At 41.2% G+C, this 22452-nt stretch overlaps 1 protein-coding gene across 6 annotated transcripts in view; it reads right to left on the minus strand.

The window, feature by feature from the left end:
* Positions 1 to 22452, minus strand: part of RALGAPB (Ral GTPase activating protein non-catalytic subunit beta) — a 92529-nt gene that overhangs the window by 31988 nt on the left and 38089 nt on the right. For 4 of the 6 annotated variants that reach the window (XM_044447626.1, XM_044447627.1, XM_044447625.1 and 1 more), the window contains 6 exons: positions 20721 to 20869; positions 20332 to 20548; positions 13277 to 13312; positions 5134 to 5335; positions 3612 to 3779; positions 113 to 227 (listed from right to left, as the gene is read on the minus strand). In XM_044447626.1, coding sequence (XP_044303561.1) covers positions 113 to 227; positions 3612 to 3779; positions 5134 to 5335; positions 13277 to 13312; positions 20332 to 20548; positions 20721 to 20869 — 887 coding nt within the window. The remainder of the gene's footprint in view (positions 1 to 112; positions 228 to 3611; positions 3780 to 5133; positions 5336 to 13276; positions 13313 to 20331; positions 20549 to 20720; positions 20870 to 22452) is intronic. The other 2 variants (XM_044447630.1, XM_044447628.1) reach the window with 1 other exon arrangement.

The raw sequence follows: 22452 nt of genomic DNA on the forward strand, positions 1-22452 counted from the left end.
AGAATCTTCTCTGCACTGATCTATCATAACCTCTGATTTAAAAGTACAACTATCTGTACACTAAGTTTGACTAAATGTGCAAAATATCACTTAAAACTTCTAAATTGATTACCTCTGATTTTATTGTTCCAAAATGATGTGGAAGAGGTAACAGTGAGAGTAAAATATTGATAGAGGCTCTTCTTAGTTCTGTGGGATTCACATATGCTTTAAATTTTGAGAGTTCCCTGAAAATAAAAATCAGATTTGAGTTGTTATCAACCAATTCTATTTTAATTTCCATCATGAGTCAAAATCCTTTCTTCCATCCTCAAACTTGAGAAAGATAAGAATATCTGTGCTAATCATTTATAGCCCATTACTTTATGGGAAGGGTATCAAGAAGACAATTACAAGTTCTTAAGGCTCTGAATACTTCCACCCTTACATCTGACTCAAGTAAGGGACTTGACTCAGATTTGATGTACCTGGAGCACTTTCTTGCTTGGTCTGTTCCTGCTTTCTGGGCAATAGGCATCAGAGCTAATTCTGCAGGGGCACCCATGCCCTATGGACCACCTTCTCTTTAGGACTACTTCTAGGGTCAGATGGCTACCAAAAGAGGCTTGGCAATGTGGACCATTATGTGTTTGCTCTTAATCCTTGAGGAACCCCTGGTATGTCTGGCATCCATGTAAGTGAACCTGGCAGGACTTCATCTGGGTTTTTACAGGGTCTTCCCAACCAACTCCCACAAATTTTATTTATTTATTTATTTATTAAAACATTTTTATGCTGCCCCATTCGCCGAAGCCTCGGGGCAGCTTACAACATAGATAAAACAATAAGTTAAAATCCATATAAAATAATCTTAATTAAAACACACATTATAAAATAAGCCGCCCTGGCCAGATAAAATTCAATTGTATTTAGCATTTAAAATGTTGCTTAAATAAAAAGGTCTTAGCCTGGCGCCGAAAAACAAATAACGACGGCGCCAGGCGGACCTCTCTGGGGAGCGCATAACTTAGGCGCCACCGCTGAGAAAGCCCTTCTCCGAGTAGCCACCCTCCTAATTTCTCTCACGGAGGGCCCCCGGAGAAGGGCCTCTCCCGCCGATCTCAGGGGGCGACTGGGCAAATATGGATGTAAGCGCTCCTTCAGGTAACCAGGACCCAAGCCGTTTAGGGCTTTACAGGTCATTACCAACACCTTGAATTGGGCCCGGACTTCAATGCGGAGCCAGTGAAGCTGACGGAGAACAAATGACTCCATAGCTTTTCTCTCCGACTTGCCTCCTCTGCTTGTTGACTGTTCTCCTTTTTTTTTCTTTGCCCTTCATTCTCTCTCTGCCTCTCTTATTTAGCTTTTTAATCCTACCCCATTAACCATAAGTCTCTATTTCCATTACCCCACTCATTGCCTCTGTTCCTTCTTCTCTCCTCCCTTTCTTCCTTCTCCCTTTCCTCTTCCACGCTTGTTCTCTTCCTCTGCATTCACTTTTCTCCTGTCTCATCAGTCTATCTTCTGACACCATTTTAAAAGGCCTCAGTCTCCTAATTTTCCTCACCCCTTATGACCAGCCTTCACTGAAGCTCCTGTTTGGTTGTGGCCATCAGGCCAACTGTCCCTGATATCAGTACCTGGCATGACTGCTCATGTCCAGCCCATTCCAACCCCAAGCATCATTGAGATGAAGACAGTTGAAAAGGTCACTCACATCACTGTTTTTAAAAATACACTCATGAACAGTCAGCATGTGTAGGATACTGTGATATGCTGGTGCTAGGAGCCTAGAGCATTCACTTCCCTGCAAGGATTTAGAGGAAGAAACCCTCCAGAATCTTTATTCAGGTACAACACAGTGGATTATGATTCCTGTGGTCTTTGTTTATGCAAAAACAATTAACATTCCAATTCAGAATCTAGATTCATCTCTGTTTCATGAGTGGATGGTATATGACCCTCTGAAGCATTTCTTAGTCTAATATCAATGTACAGTGGTGCTTTGGCTCGGGAACACCTTGGTTCACAACCAAATTGGGTCACAAACAAAAATTTCATGAGAATTTTGACTTGAGTCGCAAACTCCACATTGGGTGGCAACCAAGATCGTGGCCATCTCCTCTCCCCCTGGCCCCACATGGGGAGATGGCCACGATCGCAGTTGCATTTGTGCAGGGAAGACATAGCGGAGGTGGCAACAGAAGAACTTGCTGAACTCCAGAGTGAGCAGCAGAAGGCACTTGCCGAGGAGGATTCCACTGAGAAAGAGGAAGACAGGGAGGAGGTTAGCAGTGATGTGATACAATGCATTATGAAAAAGTGGAATGAGTGCCAGGATTTCTTTGAGAAGCACCACCCCAACATAACTGTAACAAACAGAGTGTTGAATCTGATGAACGATAACGTGGTCTCTCATTTCCGGAGGGTTATGCAGCACAGGAAAAAACAAGTGACTAGAGACAGATTTTTCACCACAATTGACCCTGCAGCTAAAAGAAAGGAAACCCCTGAAAGAGATCTCCCCAGTGACCTTATGGAGGGGAACTCTCCCTCGAAACAATAATCTCCCCCCACCTAGGTTAGTGCTCTCCACTCTACTGTACAGTACTTTGTTCTCTGTCACTTTGTTTCAAATTTTTATGATTTAAAAAAATAGTATCAGCATGGATTAACCTTAATTGCATTGAACCTTATGGGAAAATCTGACTTGGCTCGTGACCAAAAACTGGCTCACAACCACTTTCAGAAGGGCCAGAATGAATTAACCTTATTTACATTGAATCTTATGGGGAAATTTGACTTGGGTCACAACCAACTTGGGTCACAACCAGAGTCGTGGAATGGATTAACTTCGTGAGCCAAGGTACCACTGTAATTCTAAAAACTACTACATTTATGTCTTGAATGTACTAATCTTATAGTGTGGCCAAAGAGGTGAAAGTGGAGACAAGTAACAACACATCTACAACAAACACTTTCTTATGTAGAATAAGCTTACTACATTCAAGATGTAGTTTTCAAATGCAAAAAGGCACCTTTTCCATAGTAATTTAGTTTCAAAAAAGAGTAATTATGATACATCTGCCAACTCCAGTTTTACATTTGCCATATAATATGAAAATTATACTAGTCATGTCCAACTATGATGTATAAATTATAGGCAATCATTTTCATTATGCTTTTAATGTATTTCTCCATATTAAACAACTAGTTCACTTTGCTTTCGACCAAAACATCTCAAGCAAACATCAATAACCAGTGGCTAAAAGTGACAGAGAAATATAATTTGGTCCTTCCATTAGCATCAGTTTCTCCCATCCATTACCTTCAGTGAGGTATTTATTTATTTATTTATTTATTTAACAAAGTAAATGTGCACAACATAAATAGAATCTCTGTTTTTGACACACAGCAACAGTAATTTTATGCTGCATGACATCCAGGAACTAGAGGAATGTCTTTATAATTGTTCTATTCTTTCCAAACATACTTCTTTGCTCAGAAGAAGTTGTCTCTATAATCTGAAATTATGATTTTATAATCTTAAGGAAGCAGAAGAAAGCAATCTGTCAAAAACATTCAGAATCAAATAAATGAAATGAATATATAGAGAGATGTATATTTACCTGTCAGGTAAAATAGTTTCAAGTGCTGAAATGAAGTACGGAACTAAGACATCAATCCCTTTCAGGTCACAGCAGAACAGCGCTGGAGAGTTTAGAATAACACTAGCCAGAACGGGGTGGCAAATGGAATCTGCTATTTGCAGACCCTGAATTAAAAGCATGTAAAATCTGGCAGAGAAAGACAGGCTTAATGAGTTGTTAGAAAGCTGGGCCTACTAAACTGTAAGAAAGGAACATTTCCAATTAAATGCCATTAGGACAAGTTCACAAGGAAAAGGCAAAATCTGCATTTACATTTCAGTATCACAAGCATCTAAAATTATCTGCCACCTTTTCTATTTTAGCAATTAGTTGCAAATTGAACAGCATGATCATTTCAAGATGCAGGTATTTTGTTTAGTTACACCAAAAACAAATGTCAACCAGTGTCTAAGGGCAGCATGGAAATCTCTCGAACAACATTTAAAAACAGTTTTTAAAAACTTGAAATATAAAGGAACATGCTCTATTTACACTACTGCCATAATCCATACATGGTAGAAAAAGCAAACCACAAAAGATCTTAACCTATCTTTGTGCATGTATACCAGAAACAACTGAAAATATAGTATTCATCTTAAACATAAGGAAAATCAAAGAACTATAAAAAGGATTCGGAGATTAATGGTGCCTGGTAAGAATATTGCAGTTTCTATTAGAAAAAGTTCTCTTGATTAGTTTAGTGTGCTACTAGCAGACAGAGATGCTAACACTGTCTTCAACAAATTAAGTTCTCTTCATCTCTACTGTCAATGTGTTTGTCTTGACAAGGTTTCCTACGAGCAGCAGCCCTTGATGCAGAACAGGGGAAGCCAAGCAACATGCCACAACATGTTGCCACACATTACAGGAGAATAGTGGGAGAGCTCAAATGAATGTCTTCAGTAGCCATCGCCATGTCACCCAAAACAACTAGCTGTGTGTAATATTTTTACAGGTATTGAATAATGTATGTCAAATGGATTGCCTAAGTTTAGTAAAACATTCCCTTTCCTATATTGAAAAAAAGAAAACTTACATGCCTCTGTATTTAACTTCATTCAGATATAAAAGTTAACAGAGGAGTTGCACTACACCCACTCACTTCCCTTGTCTAGTACAGCCATTTTACTTTGCCTTTGTCTAGTACTGAGGTATTGCTACTTATATTTATATATGAAACACACACACACACACTTATTTTACCCCAAATACAAAATTTTTCCTACACTGTGTAATGACAAAGCATATAAAGTAGGAAATTCTATTCTATATTCATTTCATCTGAAAAAAGTTGAAAAAAGTTAAGTAAATTCTTCCTCTGCTTTTCTATAGTTAAGTTACAAAGATAGCAACTTATTCCGAATTGATGGAATTCATTTTTTTCAATTATTTGGATCATTTGGAGAACAAAGAAATTTCCATAAACTATAGGATACTTAATTACATGACACATTCAACAGCACATTCTGACAAGATAACAATTTAAAAGTCAAGCCAATACCGGGATAAGTAGGCTGGTAGTATGTCCTCCCCAGTCTTCTTGCTACAAAATATCCTACATAGAGTTCCACATGCCTCTGCTCTGCCTGATTCATAGTTGTCCGAAAATTCGCCTGCATCAAACATGGGATTGGAAGCCATAGTATCTGCAGACATTTGTGATCCTTTCCGGCGAAACTCCACATTAGCTTGTGTTGCTATAGCTAAGACAAAAATGAGAAGCACAGAGTTTCATTACATTTGTAAACATACTTGATAGGCTCATGGGATCCTGGACACAAAGATCAAGTCAAGTTTAGTCATCATAAAAGCCATTCTTTCACTGCTGCCTCTATTTATAAAGCATTAATAATTTTATGCTTTATAAAAAATAATTAATAATAAATTTAGGAATTATATGACTACATGTGTAAGAAATTTTAAAATCCTTTAATCTTCACTCACAAGTATATCACTTTCTCTCCAGCATTCTATACTGCACAATCCATGCTGCCCAAGCACTGAAGCCTCTGTTCCATTCACATTCTCACCCATATTCATCAACTTGAGTCCCTAAATAAAAATGAATGTCTTTCATTTTTCTGATCTTTTCTATCAACCTTTTATGGTTTCAAAAATAGACTCCTCTTAATTTCCCAATCTCTTTTAATTTTATTGTATTGTTTGCCACCATCATGAAACTACTCTAATATAGTCTATGCTGCGTAAACTAGGACTAGTGCAAACTTAGGAAACAGGAAGATGCCAGATTGCAATTGAAAGTTTGGGGAAAGGATATTGGGTGGTTAAAACTGGATGCTGGTTGGCTTCTGATTAAAAAGGGGGGCCACTGCCAATAAGCATGGAATGCTCTTTAGGAAGATGGGTGAAGATCCAGAAACCATTAGATTAATGCTTAATGTCCACAGTCACATGAAGTCTTTCACTTTTTGTCTGCAGCACCTTATGCTCTGTTGAAAACCACTTCACAGATCATCCTATCATCTGGAGTGGCTTTAAAGGTACACAAGGGGTTCTGGTGGGAAGGCGGGGCATCAGAAACAGAGAGCAAGGGTGAAGGCTCAGCTTACAATTCTTTGGTCCCTGTAATTAAGGGAAGGATCCTCTAAGTTTATCTAAAAATACATCCAGCTATACAAGTTGGCTCTTCACTTTCAACTACATATATTTATAACCCTATGTTGTTATCAATGCTCTGTCGAAAACACACTTTTTTATTCCTTCCAGTTGACACCTAATAAGAATTTGGCAGTAAGAATGCCCTTTCCCTAACCATTTTCAAATTTAGGAACATGAGAAAAGCAGGTTGCTTACCTGTAACTGATGTTCTTCGAGTGGCCATCTGTGCAGTCACACATATGGGTACTGCGCCTGCGCAGTGCCTTTGGCCGGAAGATTGAAAGCTAACGGTTTTTGGCGGGAAGCTCCACTCCCCTCCCCCATGGGCTATAAAGAGCGGAGCATCCGCCATTTGTTCAGTCTTTGACGACCGAACGTGCGCCCCCTTGTGGAAAAGTTCTCAGTATGAGATAGGAAAAAGGGATCGGTACCAAGAAAAAATGGGAAACTTTCGGTACCGATGAATGAGTCCACTCACCGACACCGAGCGGGGCCGGCGGGTGGGTTGTGTGACTGCACAGATGGCCACTCGAAGAACATCAGTTACAGGTAAGCAACCTGCTTTTCTTCGTCGTGGCCTCTGTGCATCACACATATGGGTAGATTAACAAGCTTACCATCAAAGGAGGAGGGAAGGTGTCCTCATTGTAGGACAGAGGAGAGTACAGCTCTACCGAAAGAGCAGTCCCATCGAGCCCGAATATCAAGACGGTAGTGCCTGGCAGAGGTGCAAGGGTTTGCCCATGTAGCGGCTCGGCAGACGTCATCGATCGGAACTCCGGATGCGAATGCAGAAGATGTAGCGACAGCTCTAGTGGAATGGCCTCGGGGAACTGTAGGCAGTTCGAGCTTAGCTAACTGAAAGCACAAGGTAATAGTGTGGACTATCCACTAAGACAGCCTTTGAGGAGTGACTGGGTCACCCTGATCTCTAGCCGAATATTTAATCAACAGTTTATTGGATCGCCGAATAGACTCCGTTCGCGATCGATAAAAGGCTAAACAACGCCGAACGTCGAGGGAGTGCAGAGACCTTTCCAAGGGATTCGATGGCGATGGAAAAAAGGCAGGCAGTACAATGTCTTGTCCTGAATGGAAAGGTGTAGAGACTTTGGGCAAGAAAGATGGGTCGAGACGTAAAACGACCTTTTCTCTGTGGAAGTTTAGATAAGGAGGGTTTATGCTGAGGGCGCAAAGCTCACTAGCTCTCCAGGCTGACGTGACAACTACAAGGAACGCCGTCTTCCACGAAACTAATCGGAGATCCACAGTCGCCAAAGGTTCAAAGGGGGCCCTCATAAGGGCCTGTAGAACTACAGAAAGGCTCCACGTGGGCATAACCAGTCTAATCGATGAATTAAGGTTATACAGTCCTTTCAAAAATCTCTTGAGAGTAGGATGAGAAAACAGGGGTGATCCGTCGACTAAGCCACGGTAGTAGGCTATTGCGGCCGTATACACTTTAATAGAAGACGGCTTAAGTCCGGAGTGATGCAACTCCAGAAGGAACTGAAGAATTTGTTCAATTGATGAGACAAGTGGGGAGAACGAATGAGACTCAGCGAAGGCAGAAAACCGCTTCCATTTAGCTGTACATGGCTTTCTTGTGGACGGCTTTAGAGCAGCGTCGATAATATGCTGAATCTCAGGGTGCAAAAGCGTTGGATTCGAATTCGACGGGGTCTGTCTCGAACCAGATGGTACAGAGAGATTGTGGCAGTGAGAAGCACCCGCATGGTTGGATTCGAGAATCGGGACCGAAGAGGTCGAAGTGATCGTTGAAACTGATGAATTAATAGAAGCTGTAGGATTCGAGGCTCTCGAATCCGTCGCCGGCCCCAATGGAAGGTCAATCATCGAATCCGCCATGCTGTCAGATTCAATGAGAGCAAGTCCAGGTGACAAAGTGTGCCATCTATTTGCGTTATAAGATACGGAAGTGTCGGAAGATGAAGAAACTCCCCGCGGGAGATATCGAGCAGTTTTGCAAACCACGCCTGGCGTGGCCACCAGGGGGCAACTAGTATCCCCGATGCACGGTCGCTCACTATCTTCGCTATGACCTTCATCAGAAGAGGGATCAGAGGGAAAGCATAAAAGTTGATGTTGTCCCAAGAAATCATGAATGAGTCCCCTAGGGATGCTTGTCCAATTCCCGTTCTCAAACAGTAAGTCTCGCACACCCTGTTCTGTTGGGTAGCGAATAGGTCCACATCGGGAAACCCCCAGCACCTGAACAGGTGGTTGCGCGTGCGAGGATCCAGTTCCCACTCGTGTGAAGTGAAGATGTGTCTGCTGAGAAGATCCGCATGCACGTTGTCTGTGCCGGCCAGATGAACGGCCATCAGAGTAATGTGTCTCGGAATGCACCAGTCCCAAATCGTCATAGAAAGCCTGGCTAAGGTCGGTGACTTCGTCCCTCCTTGCTTGTTCAGATAAAAAACGGTCGCTATATTGTCCGAAGTTATCTGAACGATCCGATGATGAAGGAGGTCTTCGAAAGAACGAAGGGCTTTGAAGACTGCCAGCAGCTCTAGGAAGTTGATATGATTCATGGACTCTAGACAAGTCCATGTTCCCTGGGTAGATAGGCCAGAGCAGATCGCCCCCCATCCTAGGAGAGACGCGTTGGTACCAAGAGTTATCGAAGGAGGTTGCGGCCTGAAGGGGACTCCCACCACGAGATTGGTCGGCTTCAGCCACCAGCACAGGGAGTGGAGCACGGAAGACGGGATCCGAATCCGTTTCGACTGTGGGTCTCTTTGTGGATGATACACCTTGTTGAAAAATAATTGTAGTGGGCGAAGCCGAAGTCTGGCATGTGGAACTACGGCAACTGTGGAGGCCATATGCCCCAGGACCCTCTGGATGGATCTCGCCGTAACCGTTCCCTCTTGTCGAATTCGATGAATATGGCGAGTGAGAGTCTGCTGTCTGTCCTGAGGGAAGAAGGCTTTCTCCAACGTCGAATCCAAGCAGGCTCCAATGAAGGTGAGCGTCTGTGTCGGAAGAAGAGAAGATTTCTCTGTATTAATACGTAGACCCAGACTATCTAGTAAGGCACGGGTTGTATGGATGGTGTCTAGTAGTGCTTCTCTGGATTGCGAGACTAACAGCCAGTCATCGAGGTACGGGTAAATTTGTATGCCCTGAAGGCATAGGAAGGCACAGACAGGAGCCACACATTTGGTAAAAATTCTCGGAGCTGAAGCCAGTCCGAAGGGTAAAACTTTAAACTCATAAAGTTGGTTTGCAACAGCAAAACGAAGGAAACGCCTGTAATTTGGATGAATTGAAATATGAAAGTAGGCGTCCTTCAGGTCCAGTGAGGCGAACCAATCCCCTCTCCTTAACAACGGCAAAATGTTTTGAAGGGTGGTCATACGAAACTTTCTCGGTATAATAAACTTATTCAAGTCCCGTAAATCCAAAATCCGTCCCGCTTGGGGACTGTAAAGTATCTGGAATAGAATCTGTGGAGTCCGTCAGATGCGAATACTTGACGAATTGCTCCTTTAAGGAGAAGTTGGTGTATTTCGTCGAGAAGTACCGGCGAACATGAAGTAGACCAGATCGGACTCAATGGAGGGACGATGTCGAATTCTATTCGATAGCCATATTGAACAATGGACAATACCCACCGGTCAGATGTGATGGACTCCCAAATGGGGAGTCGGCTTTGGAGCCAGTCCCCAGATGAGAGGGGGGTGGGTATTAAAGGAGCGTGAGGAGTGGTTCGCCAGTCCCGTCAGCGCTGTCTCCGATCGTCGAAACGACGGCGGCCCTGTTGGAAGCGCTGCTGGGGCTGAGGGCGACGACGCTGCTGCTGTTGTTGCTGGCGGGGTTGTGGCAGCTGTCTCTGTTGGTATGTCTGCCTGTAGGATGGCCAATCCCAGGACCACTTACGTCTGCTATGTGACTGGATCTCCATCCTGCGCGCTGTCATTCTTGACTCGTGTAGTTTCTTGAGTTTATGGTCGGTACGTGAATGGAAGAGTCCCAAACCATCAAAAGGCATCTCTTCTATTCGCCGCCTCGTTTCCTCCGGGAAATTACAACTCCGAAGCCATGCGTGTCTCCGGAGGGAAACGGCACCGACCAAGGCCCGGGAGTCAGTGTCCACGTGGTGACGTGCCGTGGACAACTGCTGCACTGCGACCTGCATGGCTTCTTTGATCAGGACCTTCGCAAGGTCCCCCTGGTGGTTTGGAAGGGTGGAGGCGACATTGTGGAGGCGCTGCATAATAAAATATTGATATCGCGCCAACGTCACCTCATAGTTAGAAATGCGAAGTCCTAAGCCCGAGGCAGCATAGACCCGCCTGGCCAGGGAATCTATTTTCCGGCCCTCCTTATCCCTCGGCGCCGTATGTCCCCTTGCCTCCCTGCCTTGCGAGGATTCGACGACCGCCGAGTTTGGTTTCGGGTGCTTTAACAGGAAGGGGATGTCTTCTTCCCTGACCCTGTACATAGATTCATATCTCCTGGACGTCGGTTGAGGATGTGAAGGTAGGTCCCAGGGCTGCGTCATCGCCTGCTGCAGGGTAGTTATAAGTGGCAGAACGATAGAGGTCGATTGCTCCCTGCGGACGTCATAAAACTTATCCGTCGACGGTCCCGGGCGCTGGGCAGCGTCGATGTCCAGGGACTGGACAAGCCTCGACATCAGCTCCGCGAAGGAGACGTGTGACTCATCGGGTGACGCAGGATCCTGGGATGTCACCACGACGTCCAGGGAGGTTGAGTCTACATCAGAGACATCCGAATCAGCACCATAGTATGGCGGGGCAGAAGATGATGACTCCGCCGGTGATAAGGAGCGGCTGCTTCCGCTTTGCGGGGATCGAGGCGGTACCCTCCTCGAATCCACAGACCGCGGTTGGTCATGGGGCGGAGGTGAGGATCGCGCTCTGGGAGCAGGGTAGTATCCCACAGAGAGCGGGTCTCCCCAAGGTTGGCAGTAGGGACGACGCCAACTCTCCGGGCGTTGCTCTACCGGGCGGCTCCTCCGATTCCCTGGTGGGGACAGGCCAGCTTCTGTCTCCACTGTCACCGTGGGCATCGGTGTCGGTGACCTCGCTCTGGGAAGGGAGTCCTGAATTTCCCCATCCGAGATAGACCCCCGTAGAGTTGGAAGGGGTGCTGGCGGGAGGTCGACCGCACGTCAGGGGGACCCCTGAGGGGTGACCCGCATAGCCTCTTGAAGGATCAGTTCGGGCGGGGTCGGTATCGTAACCGCCACCGGTACCGAAGGGCCCGTCGGCTCCGAGTCCCGATTTTGGGAACGATCCGTAGACTTAGCCTTCTTTAGAGGCTTAGAGGCCTTTTCCTTTCTGGCCTTCTTATGGCCTGCCGGCTTGTCTTCGGCATGTTTGTGCTTCTCATGCCTCTTTTTTGGTGAGGCAGAGGGGGCCAGCGAAGCGGACGCACCTTCATCCGAAGGGCGTGAGGGTAGAGCCACAGAAGCAGAGCCCGGTTTTGGGATAGAGATGAGCGGGTCTGATTGCATCAGAGCCCTATCCCAAAGGAGCCTCCGAAGCCGGTTTTCGCGGTTCTTCCTAGCCTGCTTAGAGAAGGCTAGGCAATGAACACACTTATCCGTCCTATGCCCCTCCCCAAGGCAGAGGAGGCATAGGTCATGCGGATCAGTAGGTGCCATTTTTGACCCGCAGTCAGCACATTTGCGGAAAGCCGCCCGCTGTGCCATCGCAGAAAAGGGAAGAAAAGAGAGATAGTGCAGATGGTAAGTATATATTTTTGGTTTTTTGTTTTTTTTAGATCGAAGAAGAAATGAGAGAAAACTACACAGAACGGGAAGCGAAGTAAGGGGAAAGTAGTTTAAGGTCAATATATAAGGAGAGAACCAAGAATAGCCGAAGGGAAAGTCAAAAGCGGCATGAGGCACAGCGAACGGCGGTCGCAAAGACTGAACAAATGGCGGACGCTCCGCTCTTTATAGCCCATGGGGGAGGGGAGCAGAGCTTCCTGCCAAAAACCGTTAGCTTTCAATCTTCCGGCCAAAGGCACTGCGCAGGCGCAGTGCCCATATGTGTGATGCACAGAGGCCACGACGAAGAATGGTTAGGTGCTTCAACTTTTCTAAAGAAAGCAAACAGTTTAGTGTTAAAATGGAAATGGATGTTGCCCCCCTGCAAAGGAGCCTAATTCTACCAATATTAAGGCAACTAAATTAGCTCAATATTACAATATTAGAGGAACACGTAAACAATCTTCCACAGCTTGATTCTAAGCCTGCTTACTCAGAACTCTCACTGAATTCCATCAGACTTACTCCCCATCCCCTCTCACCAAAGATAGTGTGCACAGGATGGCAATCAGTTACAATTTTACAAACAGAAACTCTGCTCATGTTTTGAATTTATTACAAATTTGATGAATTGACAATTTAGAAGAAGCACATCAGGATAGATATTTTATAAGATTTATCATATATATACACATGCACAGGTGCACATGTGTACACATACACACACACGTGTGTGTGTGTGTGTGTGTGTGTATACACACACACACACACATACAGATATCTTATATTTTTCTTCACTGTTTGTTTTTGGTTTGGCTTGTTTTTCATTTGTTTGTTTTTAAACAGCTAAAGCAACTAAACCCAAATCTTTATGCACCTTCCCATGAGCCATTTTGTCCTGAATACGCTATCCAGTAAAATATTATAATTAGAAAAAAAATACATGCAGAATGCATACATAAACAAACTAGGTCTGTGTAAAAATAAGCTTTAAGAAAAAAAACACGGTTAGTGCAAAGTCCTTAAATTTATGACATGATCACAGACTAGAGTACAGAAAATGATGGGACTGATTCAGGCAGATTAATTTGCTTTTGCCAACAATCTTCCCCATTTAAAAAAGCCATACACAGTCTTTCCCATGTAAAGAGCAAAAGCTATTAAGGGATGTTGATGATACAAATTAAAAATGGGGTTATGGAAAAAAGAAAATAAAAACATGACTGCAATTAAAGAGAAGCTACTAGTTCCTACTTACAAGATTTATAAGAAAGAAGAATTTGGATAAAAGATGCTGCAAGATAATAGAAATAAAATGGAAACAAATCAAAGGACAGCAGTAGTTATAAAATACTTTAAAGATGGTGAAACTGTAATAACAAGTTAAGCAGCTTTTAGATTTTGAAAAACAGATTGAAAGCTTATGATCTAGCAGGCTTGTTAAAACACACAGGAAATTGGTATTAGCTCCAAAATTATGATTTCATGCAGAACTATGAACAAAAGTTAGAAAAATATACTGCCTTTGGGTTAGTGTGTATGTATTGTATATGCAGACTTATGGAACTATTACCCTTTCCCAACTCAGACAATAATTTGCTTTATTTTGTTTACCAACAGCTAAAAACTACACTAGAATGAAATTGTAAGGGGTGGGGGGAGACAGAAAATTACCAAAAACTGTTTTAGTATTGTCCACCTTTCCTACATTAATCTGTTTATTTGCAGTTTCTATAAAGAAGTATGATCCAAACTTTTCCTCTTAGTCAAAGAAGAAGGTAGAAATAAAAGATTGAAATAGAATGACAGAAATAATGATAGAAAGAAAATGATTACTGGAGGAACTTTACCTTAAGGTTAGCCTGACTGTAGAAAAGTGAAAGGCTGAGGAACCAAATAACCTTGCAATAACCTTGCAAATAAACAGATCCCAAAGGGGAGCTGGACAGAGAACCTTTTTGAAGTAAAAATAGTAGATAAGCACCCTCTTTGTCACAATGAAAAAATCAGCATTAAATAGCCAACCTTTCCTGCTATATAGACAATCTTTTCAGCAACTATGAAAAATAGCGATTTGCATGAAAGCAAAAGAAGATAGTTTTGTTTTAAGTTAATATCAATTCAATTACTTAAGATATGCAGAGATCCTTAATTATTTACATAAAGGCATTCCTGAATCAAAGCAGTATAAATCATATCCTTAGAATTTTATAAAAATGGCCACAACCTGTATGGAATCACTTCACACAGCTTCCCACATATTTATTTATTCAATTTAAGGGCTGCCCATTAGCATCATGCTCTCTGGCTTCCATGTGGTTTGTCATTCCCATTCTTAGGCAATATGTGAATTGGCATCTGGTCTATGTTTCCTCCTAAAGAGTTGCATGTAAGCCTCAAACCAGACACCTAGGACTAAGAACAACTGAGGTAAGAAATAAGGTCTCTTCCCTTCCCTCTTCAAGGGTTCTGCAATCTGTAGCTACTATCAACAGGGGCACCTGGTATATATTCCATATTGTATTTTTTTTGTTTTTTGTTTTTTTCAAATGATTGCACCACACCATAAAATCCCCCAGTGCTTTAAAGGTAATTGTCTGTTTTGCAATTTGGTTGCATCTGTTGCTGCATTCAAATTGAAAGTGTGGAAAAGCCAATAACAAAAGAAAGGAATTTTCAGCCACCTCATTGATCTACATTCTAGTCTACAGTTAAAAGTTTCAATGACAGAAGCCCTGACACAAAAACAGTAACTCTATTAGGGGAAAATATTTTTTCCAAAAGCACATGTTTATACAAACAACAGGTAATATAAACCGCTGAAATACTTGACTATATTTCCATACATAGACTATCCAGATTTGCTGTTGCAGCTCTGAAAAAGCAAAACACAACTCCTCTCACCAAGTTAAAATATTGAAACTAAATGATGTTTCAATTTTAAAGAAAGATCTGAGATGCTAATGCTGAAAAAAAAAAACACACACACAAACTAATGCAGAGTATAAGACTAAGCAACAGAAAGGGGGCAAACATTACAAAACAACAGAAAAGAAATGGTATTCACAGTAGTATTTAAAACTTGCATAGACATATATTGGGTCAGTTGCTATGTCTAAAGCTGCCTTTAGCTTGCATGTATTTCCAGTCGCTGTTCTTAAGTAAAGGACTTTCCTGTCACCTGAAGACAGGAAGTCTCCTGTTACCTGGATACACCATACCACAGATTGAATGTGGATTTTCCCCAATGAGAAAAACATGTGCTCTATCATTGAGCTATGGCTCAAAAGTGTTGTAGGACTGTGACACTGAGATACCAGATAAGGGAAAGTACACACTGTGTACACTAGGGCTCAATGACATTTTTCTATCAAATAATCCACACTGTGGCACCCACCACATGGAATGATCTCTCCACAGAGATCAAATGGCTCCTAGAGGTGAGTGTTTCTGCCAGCAACTGAAGATGCTTGCCTAGGAGTTTTCTTGACTGTTAGCATTGCCAGCTACCCCTGGGAATTTTAATAAAATATTTTATTATTTATGTTTGTTTTATTATTTTATATATTGGTTTCATTGCATATTTGCCATTATTTTGATTAACCCACTTTGAAATTTAAAAAACTGAAAAGCATTCTGAAACAAATATATAAGATGCAAGCTATTTTATCAAGGGTCCCTTTAAGTACCCTATGTTTCTTTTGTTTCTGAATGACTTTTTTACAAGCATACCTGAATCTGCAATGTGAGACGGAGACTATAATGGTGTAATGGGCATACACCAAACCTTGCAATTTACTGTGAAAAATAGGGAAATTACCTAACTCTGAGAGACTGAAAGAAAAACACACACCTTTGCTTTACCTTAAATGTTTACAGAAAGAAGGCTAGATTAGTATACCAACCCCCTAGCAGTAGACTGGCAGACTATTCCTAACAGAGAACATAAAAGATTGCAGGAACTTATAATTTGCCAAATAAGGTGTGGGAAGGAGACTAAGGAAAGGGAAGGATAGGACTTGGGATGCTGAGTACAACAGGGACCTCAATCTGTAATGGCATCAGCTGGTGAGTAGTACTGAAATTTTGAAAGTCTTGTGGGCTCACTCACAAAATCGCTGGCTGTCATGCTTGGTGTTGCCAGTCACAAAGCACCTCATTTGCAAAAGGGAAACTGGTGAAGCTAAAAGAAAAGCAGCTGACACAGGAACCTAACTATAAGGCAGGGGTAGGTTCTGTGCCTCAAATGCCAAATCACATTTTTGGCCCCACAACAAAGTAGCAATTTCACAGAAGACAAGCTGCTTAAAGAAACTCATACACACAGAGAGACAAAAATCCAGGCACAACATAGCCTATGCACACAAACCCCACCAATGCACATACCACATATGAGCTAAAACAAACAGATTGCTCACTCTCTAAAAACCACAGTACATATGCAAAATACCTACCCCTACCAAACCTAACCAACAAGCCTCAGCATAATGGTTCATTTTCTCTGTGTGAATGGACACAATTAAAAAAGAAGAACCATACCGGAAAATATTAGCAAACAAGAAATGTATTTGATGCTACATTTAATCACAGCGGCGAGGGCTGTGCTTGCTCAATACTGGAAGAGTGAGGAATTACCCACTGAGGAACTGATTTTAAAAAAGATTCTGGACTGTGCAGAAATGGACAGATTGACTCTATTACTGAAGGAGAAAGAAGATACTGACTTCTATCAAACTTGGGTTCTTTTTTATGATTGGCTGGAGAAACGGGACTTGGCTTAGATTTAAAGATGTTTTTAAATTTTTATAAATTGGTTTGAATTTGATTATAGCATGTTAAAAAGATACATTATAAGGGGCTGACCCAGTACGTCTGATGTATTTAATGATTGAAGTTTTTAGTTTAAAAAATGTAATAAAAATCTTTATAAAAATAAAAAATAAAAAAGAACCACTTGCTACAAATGCCACTGACGTTTATGTGGGGCTTGCAGGCATACTTGGTAATAAAGATGACAATGGGGGTCAGTGCTTCACTTTGCAATATGCCAGCCTCCCAGCTTCATTATCTATTTAAAAAACTTCACAAATTAAAAAGGTACCACATCAAGGATCTTAGTTTAGAGCAGTATCAGAAAAAAGAATGAATAAAGTTAGTGTAGGAATAATTACCTGTTTCATAAGGAGGGTAAAACAAAGAACTTCATGGTTAATTACAAAATCCCAGCAGTCACAAGCTACTACAGCCCCCAGATTTTTGATTGTGAATTCAGAATGGAGGGATCTCCACTCAGATCTGATATCCAAAGCTTATAGGTGGCAAGATCATGGCAGAAAGAAAGATCTTGAACATTTGCAAGTGGGTCTTGCTAGCTGTCTCAGCAGGTAGGTAAATAGATCCTTATGGAGGCTGAGAAGACCTGCAGTGTGGCTGAAGCCACTATTTCTGAAGGAGTTGACTGTTAAAGGACTTCTGCCAAATTTTGTAGCCTGAGACTTCTGCAAGGCTAGAAAATGGCGGTTCTGCCAGGGACTCATTCCTTGAGGCAGAAAACAATGATAAGGGTGTGACACTAGCTGCCTTATGCTTGAGGAAGTGGCAGGTGCCTTGTCCTCAACAGAATACGCTGCTGTACACTGGAAGGCCCATGTGTTCCAGGGCTATGGTAAAGTCTACCAGAGGAACCTTTTCTAGGTAGCTGACTCATCTGTGGAATGTAACAAGCATGGAGAGAGCCAAGGGAATTTAAAGGAAGGAGTCGAGGAAAGGAGCTACCTAAGAGTGTGGACATGTAGATACATTTGGCTAGAAATTATTAGCACTATGCTGTAGTCTCTCAGCTTGTCCCATGAACAAGTATAGCAGTGAAAGCACAGCTCCTTAGGATTCTGAGACGTACACAAGGATATGTGCAGATGTCCCAGGTGGAAGCTCACATGGGAGCTGCCACAGAATGGAAACCAGTTAGAAAGCTTCAATGGGCACTCAACAAAGCATTAAGTTTCAACTAGGTCTACAAAGCCACAGATCTATCTGAGCAAAGAGTGCAGCAAACCAATTCAAAATAGGAACATGAGAAAAATTCAAGAAACATAGGCTATGCACAAGAGTATTATAGAGGAACAAGCTCAAAGACAAGTGAACACTAAATGAATCTTGCAGCTGTGTGACAGAGAATCTGTCCATGTTAGGTTCCACAGATAAGAGATAACTCAGGGGTAGCTTTAGGCTTCTAAAAATTTTCATCAGACTCAGAATGGAGTTGAACAAACAGATCAACAGTTTGACTCACAGTAATGAAATTGAACCTCAAGAAGGTTTCCTACTTTATTTTGAAATAAGTCAGTTCAATAAGCATTACAAAAACTATGTTTACAAGAAAGTAGTGCTGCATAGAGCAATAGGTACCAACATGGAGTACGCTGGCAGTACTTTCTAACCTGATGATCTATCCTGGAACAAAGATACCTCTGGATTTCCTTTGAAATTTCTAGATTGGCCCATGTAAAAAAGGCCTATAGTTGTCTGACTGGGGTGACTACTTCATTGGAAGGCATTTTTATGTATCTAGCATTCCAAGCTTTGCAGAGTGCAGCACTGCAACTCATTTAATTGAAGACACTCAAGTCAGTGAACTACAAATTTGGGGGGGGGGGAGTTGTTTCACTTGCATGCTGTTATCAAAATCTTTTTGCTCCCAGCAGCCTTGAAACCCTTTCTCAAGCTAACCTTTGTTGAAAAAACAGTTCATATTAGACAGGAAAAGTACAACTACAAGCTATTAGAAAATACTCTGCAGAGTGGGTATGACTTGCAGCAATAAATTAAGCTTCAGTTCAACAATAACAAAGCTACATGTCCTACTAACCTGATTGCTGAAAAGATAACTATAAATATTGCATCAAAATTCAAAGTAATGAAACATGCCTAGTACATAGAAAAACAATATAGCTATGAGAGCTCTTATATAGGCACCTCCCTAAAGCTATAGGTTTTCAGTTTCATTCCATATTGCTAGGGAATGAAACTCTGGTTTTAATGTAATATTGTTATTTGTACTTTACTTTTAACTTATTCCACGGAAATCAATGGGACATATTAGTCAGGACTAACAAGTCCCATTGATTTTAAAGGATCTACTATAGGTATGGCTAAATCTGGAATCAATCCAGTGTCTTACATACTTGAAATCATGTATCAAGATTCTAAAAGAATGAACAGATCAGCCAAGGAAATTTCACATAAACAATTTTTCCTTCAATCCCAGAATTTGCAGTTAATGAGGCTGTAATTTGATTTCTATTAGATCTATATAGTCATATACACTCTAACGGGCACAACATATGTGATTTTGCTTTGGTTACCTAAAGGCAGCCAAACTATTGTGATATAAGGTTTGTAACAATGAAATCACATTCTTCAGAACATCTCATATGGTTAGAAATGCCATTTAGTAGAAGGATAGAATGCCTATATGATGTTTATGAACTAATGTAAGCTAGCTGTATTTGCAGTTGACCAATCCCAACTCTACATTCATTCCCTGATATTATACATTCTTTCACTTAGAAAGTTTTTGATTAAGCAGCCAGAAAATAAGTTTTGGCATATTATGATGACAAGCTTTATTAGCTCCCCAAATTGACATAATCCAAGTAGATAGCATCATTTCTGTCATGTATAGTTTTAGTTCTGAATATGGAAACCAGGAAAACAATGAGAAAATGAAAAATAAATTTGGTGTAGAAAGCTACAAGTTTACAGAACCCTTGAAGTTAAAATATTTGACTAACCACTGGAATATATATGTTTTATCTTATGGGCTTTTATGAAAACTAAGATAACATTTCTCAACAGTAAAGGAAAACAAAGCAACTCAGACAAATCCTGTTATACTTGCCTTTGTTCCTAAATAACTTCTCAAAGGAATTCATCATAAGGAAAGCTGCTCTTTAATTAATGCTTTTAAAAGACAAGAAAGCAATTTCCTCAACTCTATCAAATTTTCTATACTAATATGCTGGGCGAAAAGACTATCTAGTATCTGTAGAAATATTTGCTCAGGAATTGATCTAAATACAGCAATTACATTTAACAACAATGCTCTTTATCCTATGATTAAAAGAGGAATGTTATTTATATTAGAATATGGCATTAGATTATATTAGAATACAATATTATATGATTAACATTAGTTAATCATGCTGCTGCTTTGTCAGATTTTAGTTTTAATTAGCCAGATATATTAATCTTGCAGGTAGGAAAATTCAGCAAAGGAGGAAGAGAGTATACAGATTTGATAGGAATATTTACCAGTCATACTGCTGTCTCTGTTTATTCCGTTATGAAGCTTACAGTGAACAAATGCTGCATCAAATAGCCATGATCCAAAAAGGTTCAAGATACTGTTAACCTTTGGCCTGTGGGGAGCAGGGAGAGGTCGAGGCTCAGAACTGGTCTGGTTTGGGCTAGATAATGGAGAAGTGGAGGATGGCTGGTGTTGTACTTTGGACGCATGAGCAGTACTAGCCTATTTGAATGAGAGAAAAATCAGATTAGAACTTAAAAAAAACCTTTATCACTAAAAAAAAGTAATTAGAGTTTAAAATAGTTATTATTTGGGTCACATCAGACAATAAAAGTTATCATCTGTATTATGCAAAACATGTAATATCATTGTGCAACTAAGCAGAGAGGCTTACTGTGCTATTTTTCATTGTTGTCTTATTCACAGTCACAGCTCGATGCCTTCGGTTGTGAGGTGGAGTTGTATTGACAGCAGTAGTCTGGGGCATGCTCAATCTATTCACTGGTGTGGGTGGAGCACTATCTGCTCGAGGCCTTGAAATTCCTGAAAAATATTACATGACTCTCAGCATCAAGTACTTACAATTTCAATATTATACAAGTATTTAAATAGCAAAATGCAAACAGAAACACCTTCCTCCCAAACCAGTACCAAGGTTAAAAATATCTTCCTTTGAGAATAACTTTTCTATTAAGATTGAAAAGTGATGAAAGGGAGTATTTGAATTAACTATGTAGAAGTTTGTTGCTTATATTAGGTGAACAAAAAACACTCTTGAACTAACCATACCAACAGGAAGCAAAGAGTAACAAAGACTGTTTGAAAGCCACTTTTGTCCTAATCGTGTTATAGGCTCCTAACTGAACTTTGTTCTAGCACAAACTACTATTTTAAAAATCCAGTAACATTCAAGCTAAATAAGGTATATGCCCTTCGATCCTATCCCCAATCACATTTACTTAACAGTCACTGTTTGAATACAGGTAACATGTGAGCAAACCAAAAACTGCAACATTAATGAGAATTATTGGATGGTAAGTACAGAGAAAACATACTGGAGATATATGAAAGTTATGCAAATGAAACTAATTCCTCTTAACTGGATTGTGCCATGGTGCTTTTTACCAACAAGAATGAATATGAAATGAAGCATTTACTACAGCATTTAGACCACTATCAACAGAAAGTAGTATGTATATATGTTTTTAGATTAAGAACATAAGAAAAACAAAGGTCCATCTAGTCCAGCACTCTGTACACAGTGTGGAAAACCAGCTGCTCACAGGATTGCTCAAGCAGGATGGGTGCATGGTACACCAGGCCATGATTCACAGTAACTGATGTATGTAGGCAAGCCACCTCAGGTAAAGGAGGCAGCACACAGCCAGCAAGGCTAGAGGCTCTAGTTTTGTTTCAAGTCCAGTTTTTCAGGACGCGGTCTGTAGGTACAGTATCTGAAAACTTCTCATATGGAATTTAAAAGAGTGTAAAAAGCAATTCATCTTCAAAACGATAAACATATGGACTGGGAGTGCGGAATGTGTGGCTCTCCAGATGTTGTTGGATTGCATATACAGGTTACTGGCTATACTGGTTAATGCTGATGGGAACTGCAACCCAGCAACATCCAGTGGAGGTCATATATTCTCCATGCCTGAAAAAGACCGAAATTTAACTAAGTCTCAATGTTTTAGACTGAAAGATTTACCTAAAGTTCATTATCTGATTCAGCACTTATGCCATTGCAAATTATGTTGCACTAGTGTAAGCTACCCATACGTTTTGCTGGAACCATAGGTTCCCTGAGAAGCCCACTGTGCTACCAAATGCTGCTGGCATTATTCTGGAGGTAGCCTGTGTTAGAATGATATAATTTATGCTAACACTAATCACAATGTATCCAGAACTCAATGGACTGCCAGAATACCTACAATCTTCAAATCTTAAATGCATACTATAGTTTCAACAGTTCATCTACAAGCAAAATACCCCTGCAAAAAATCCAAAAGAAGTTCCATTAATAAAAGGACAGAAACGATTTACAGGTCTGTGATTGCCAGTACTCCTCCAACTTAGTTGCACAATAATTAGCACCACTGAAAAGGAACAGTGCTATTAGTTTAAGA

The sequence above is a fragment of the Varanus komodoensis genome, unplaced genomic scaffold (genome assembly GCF_004798865.1).
Source record: "Varanus komodoensis strain SLA01 unplaced genomic scaffold, ASM479886v1 scaffold52, whole genome shotgun sequence".
Lineage (NCBI taxonomy): Eukaryota > Metazoa > Chordata > Lepidosauria > Squamata > Varanidae > Varanus > Varanus komodoensis.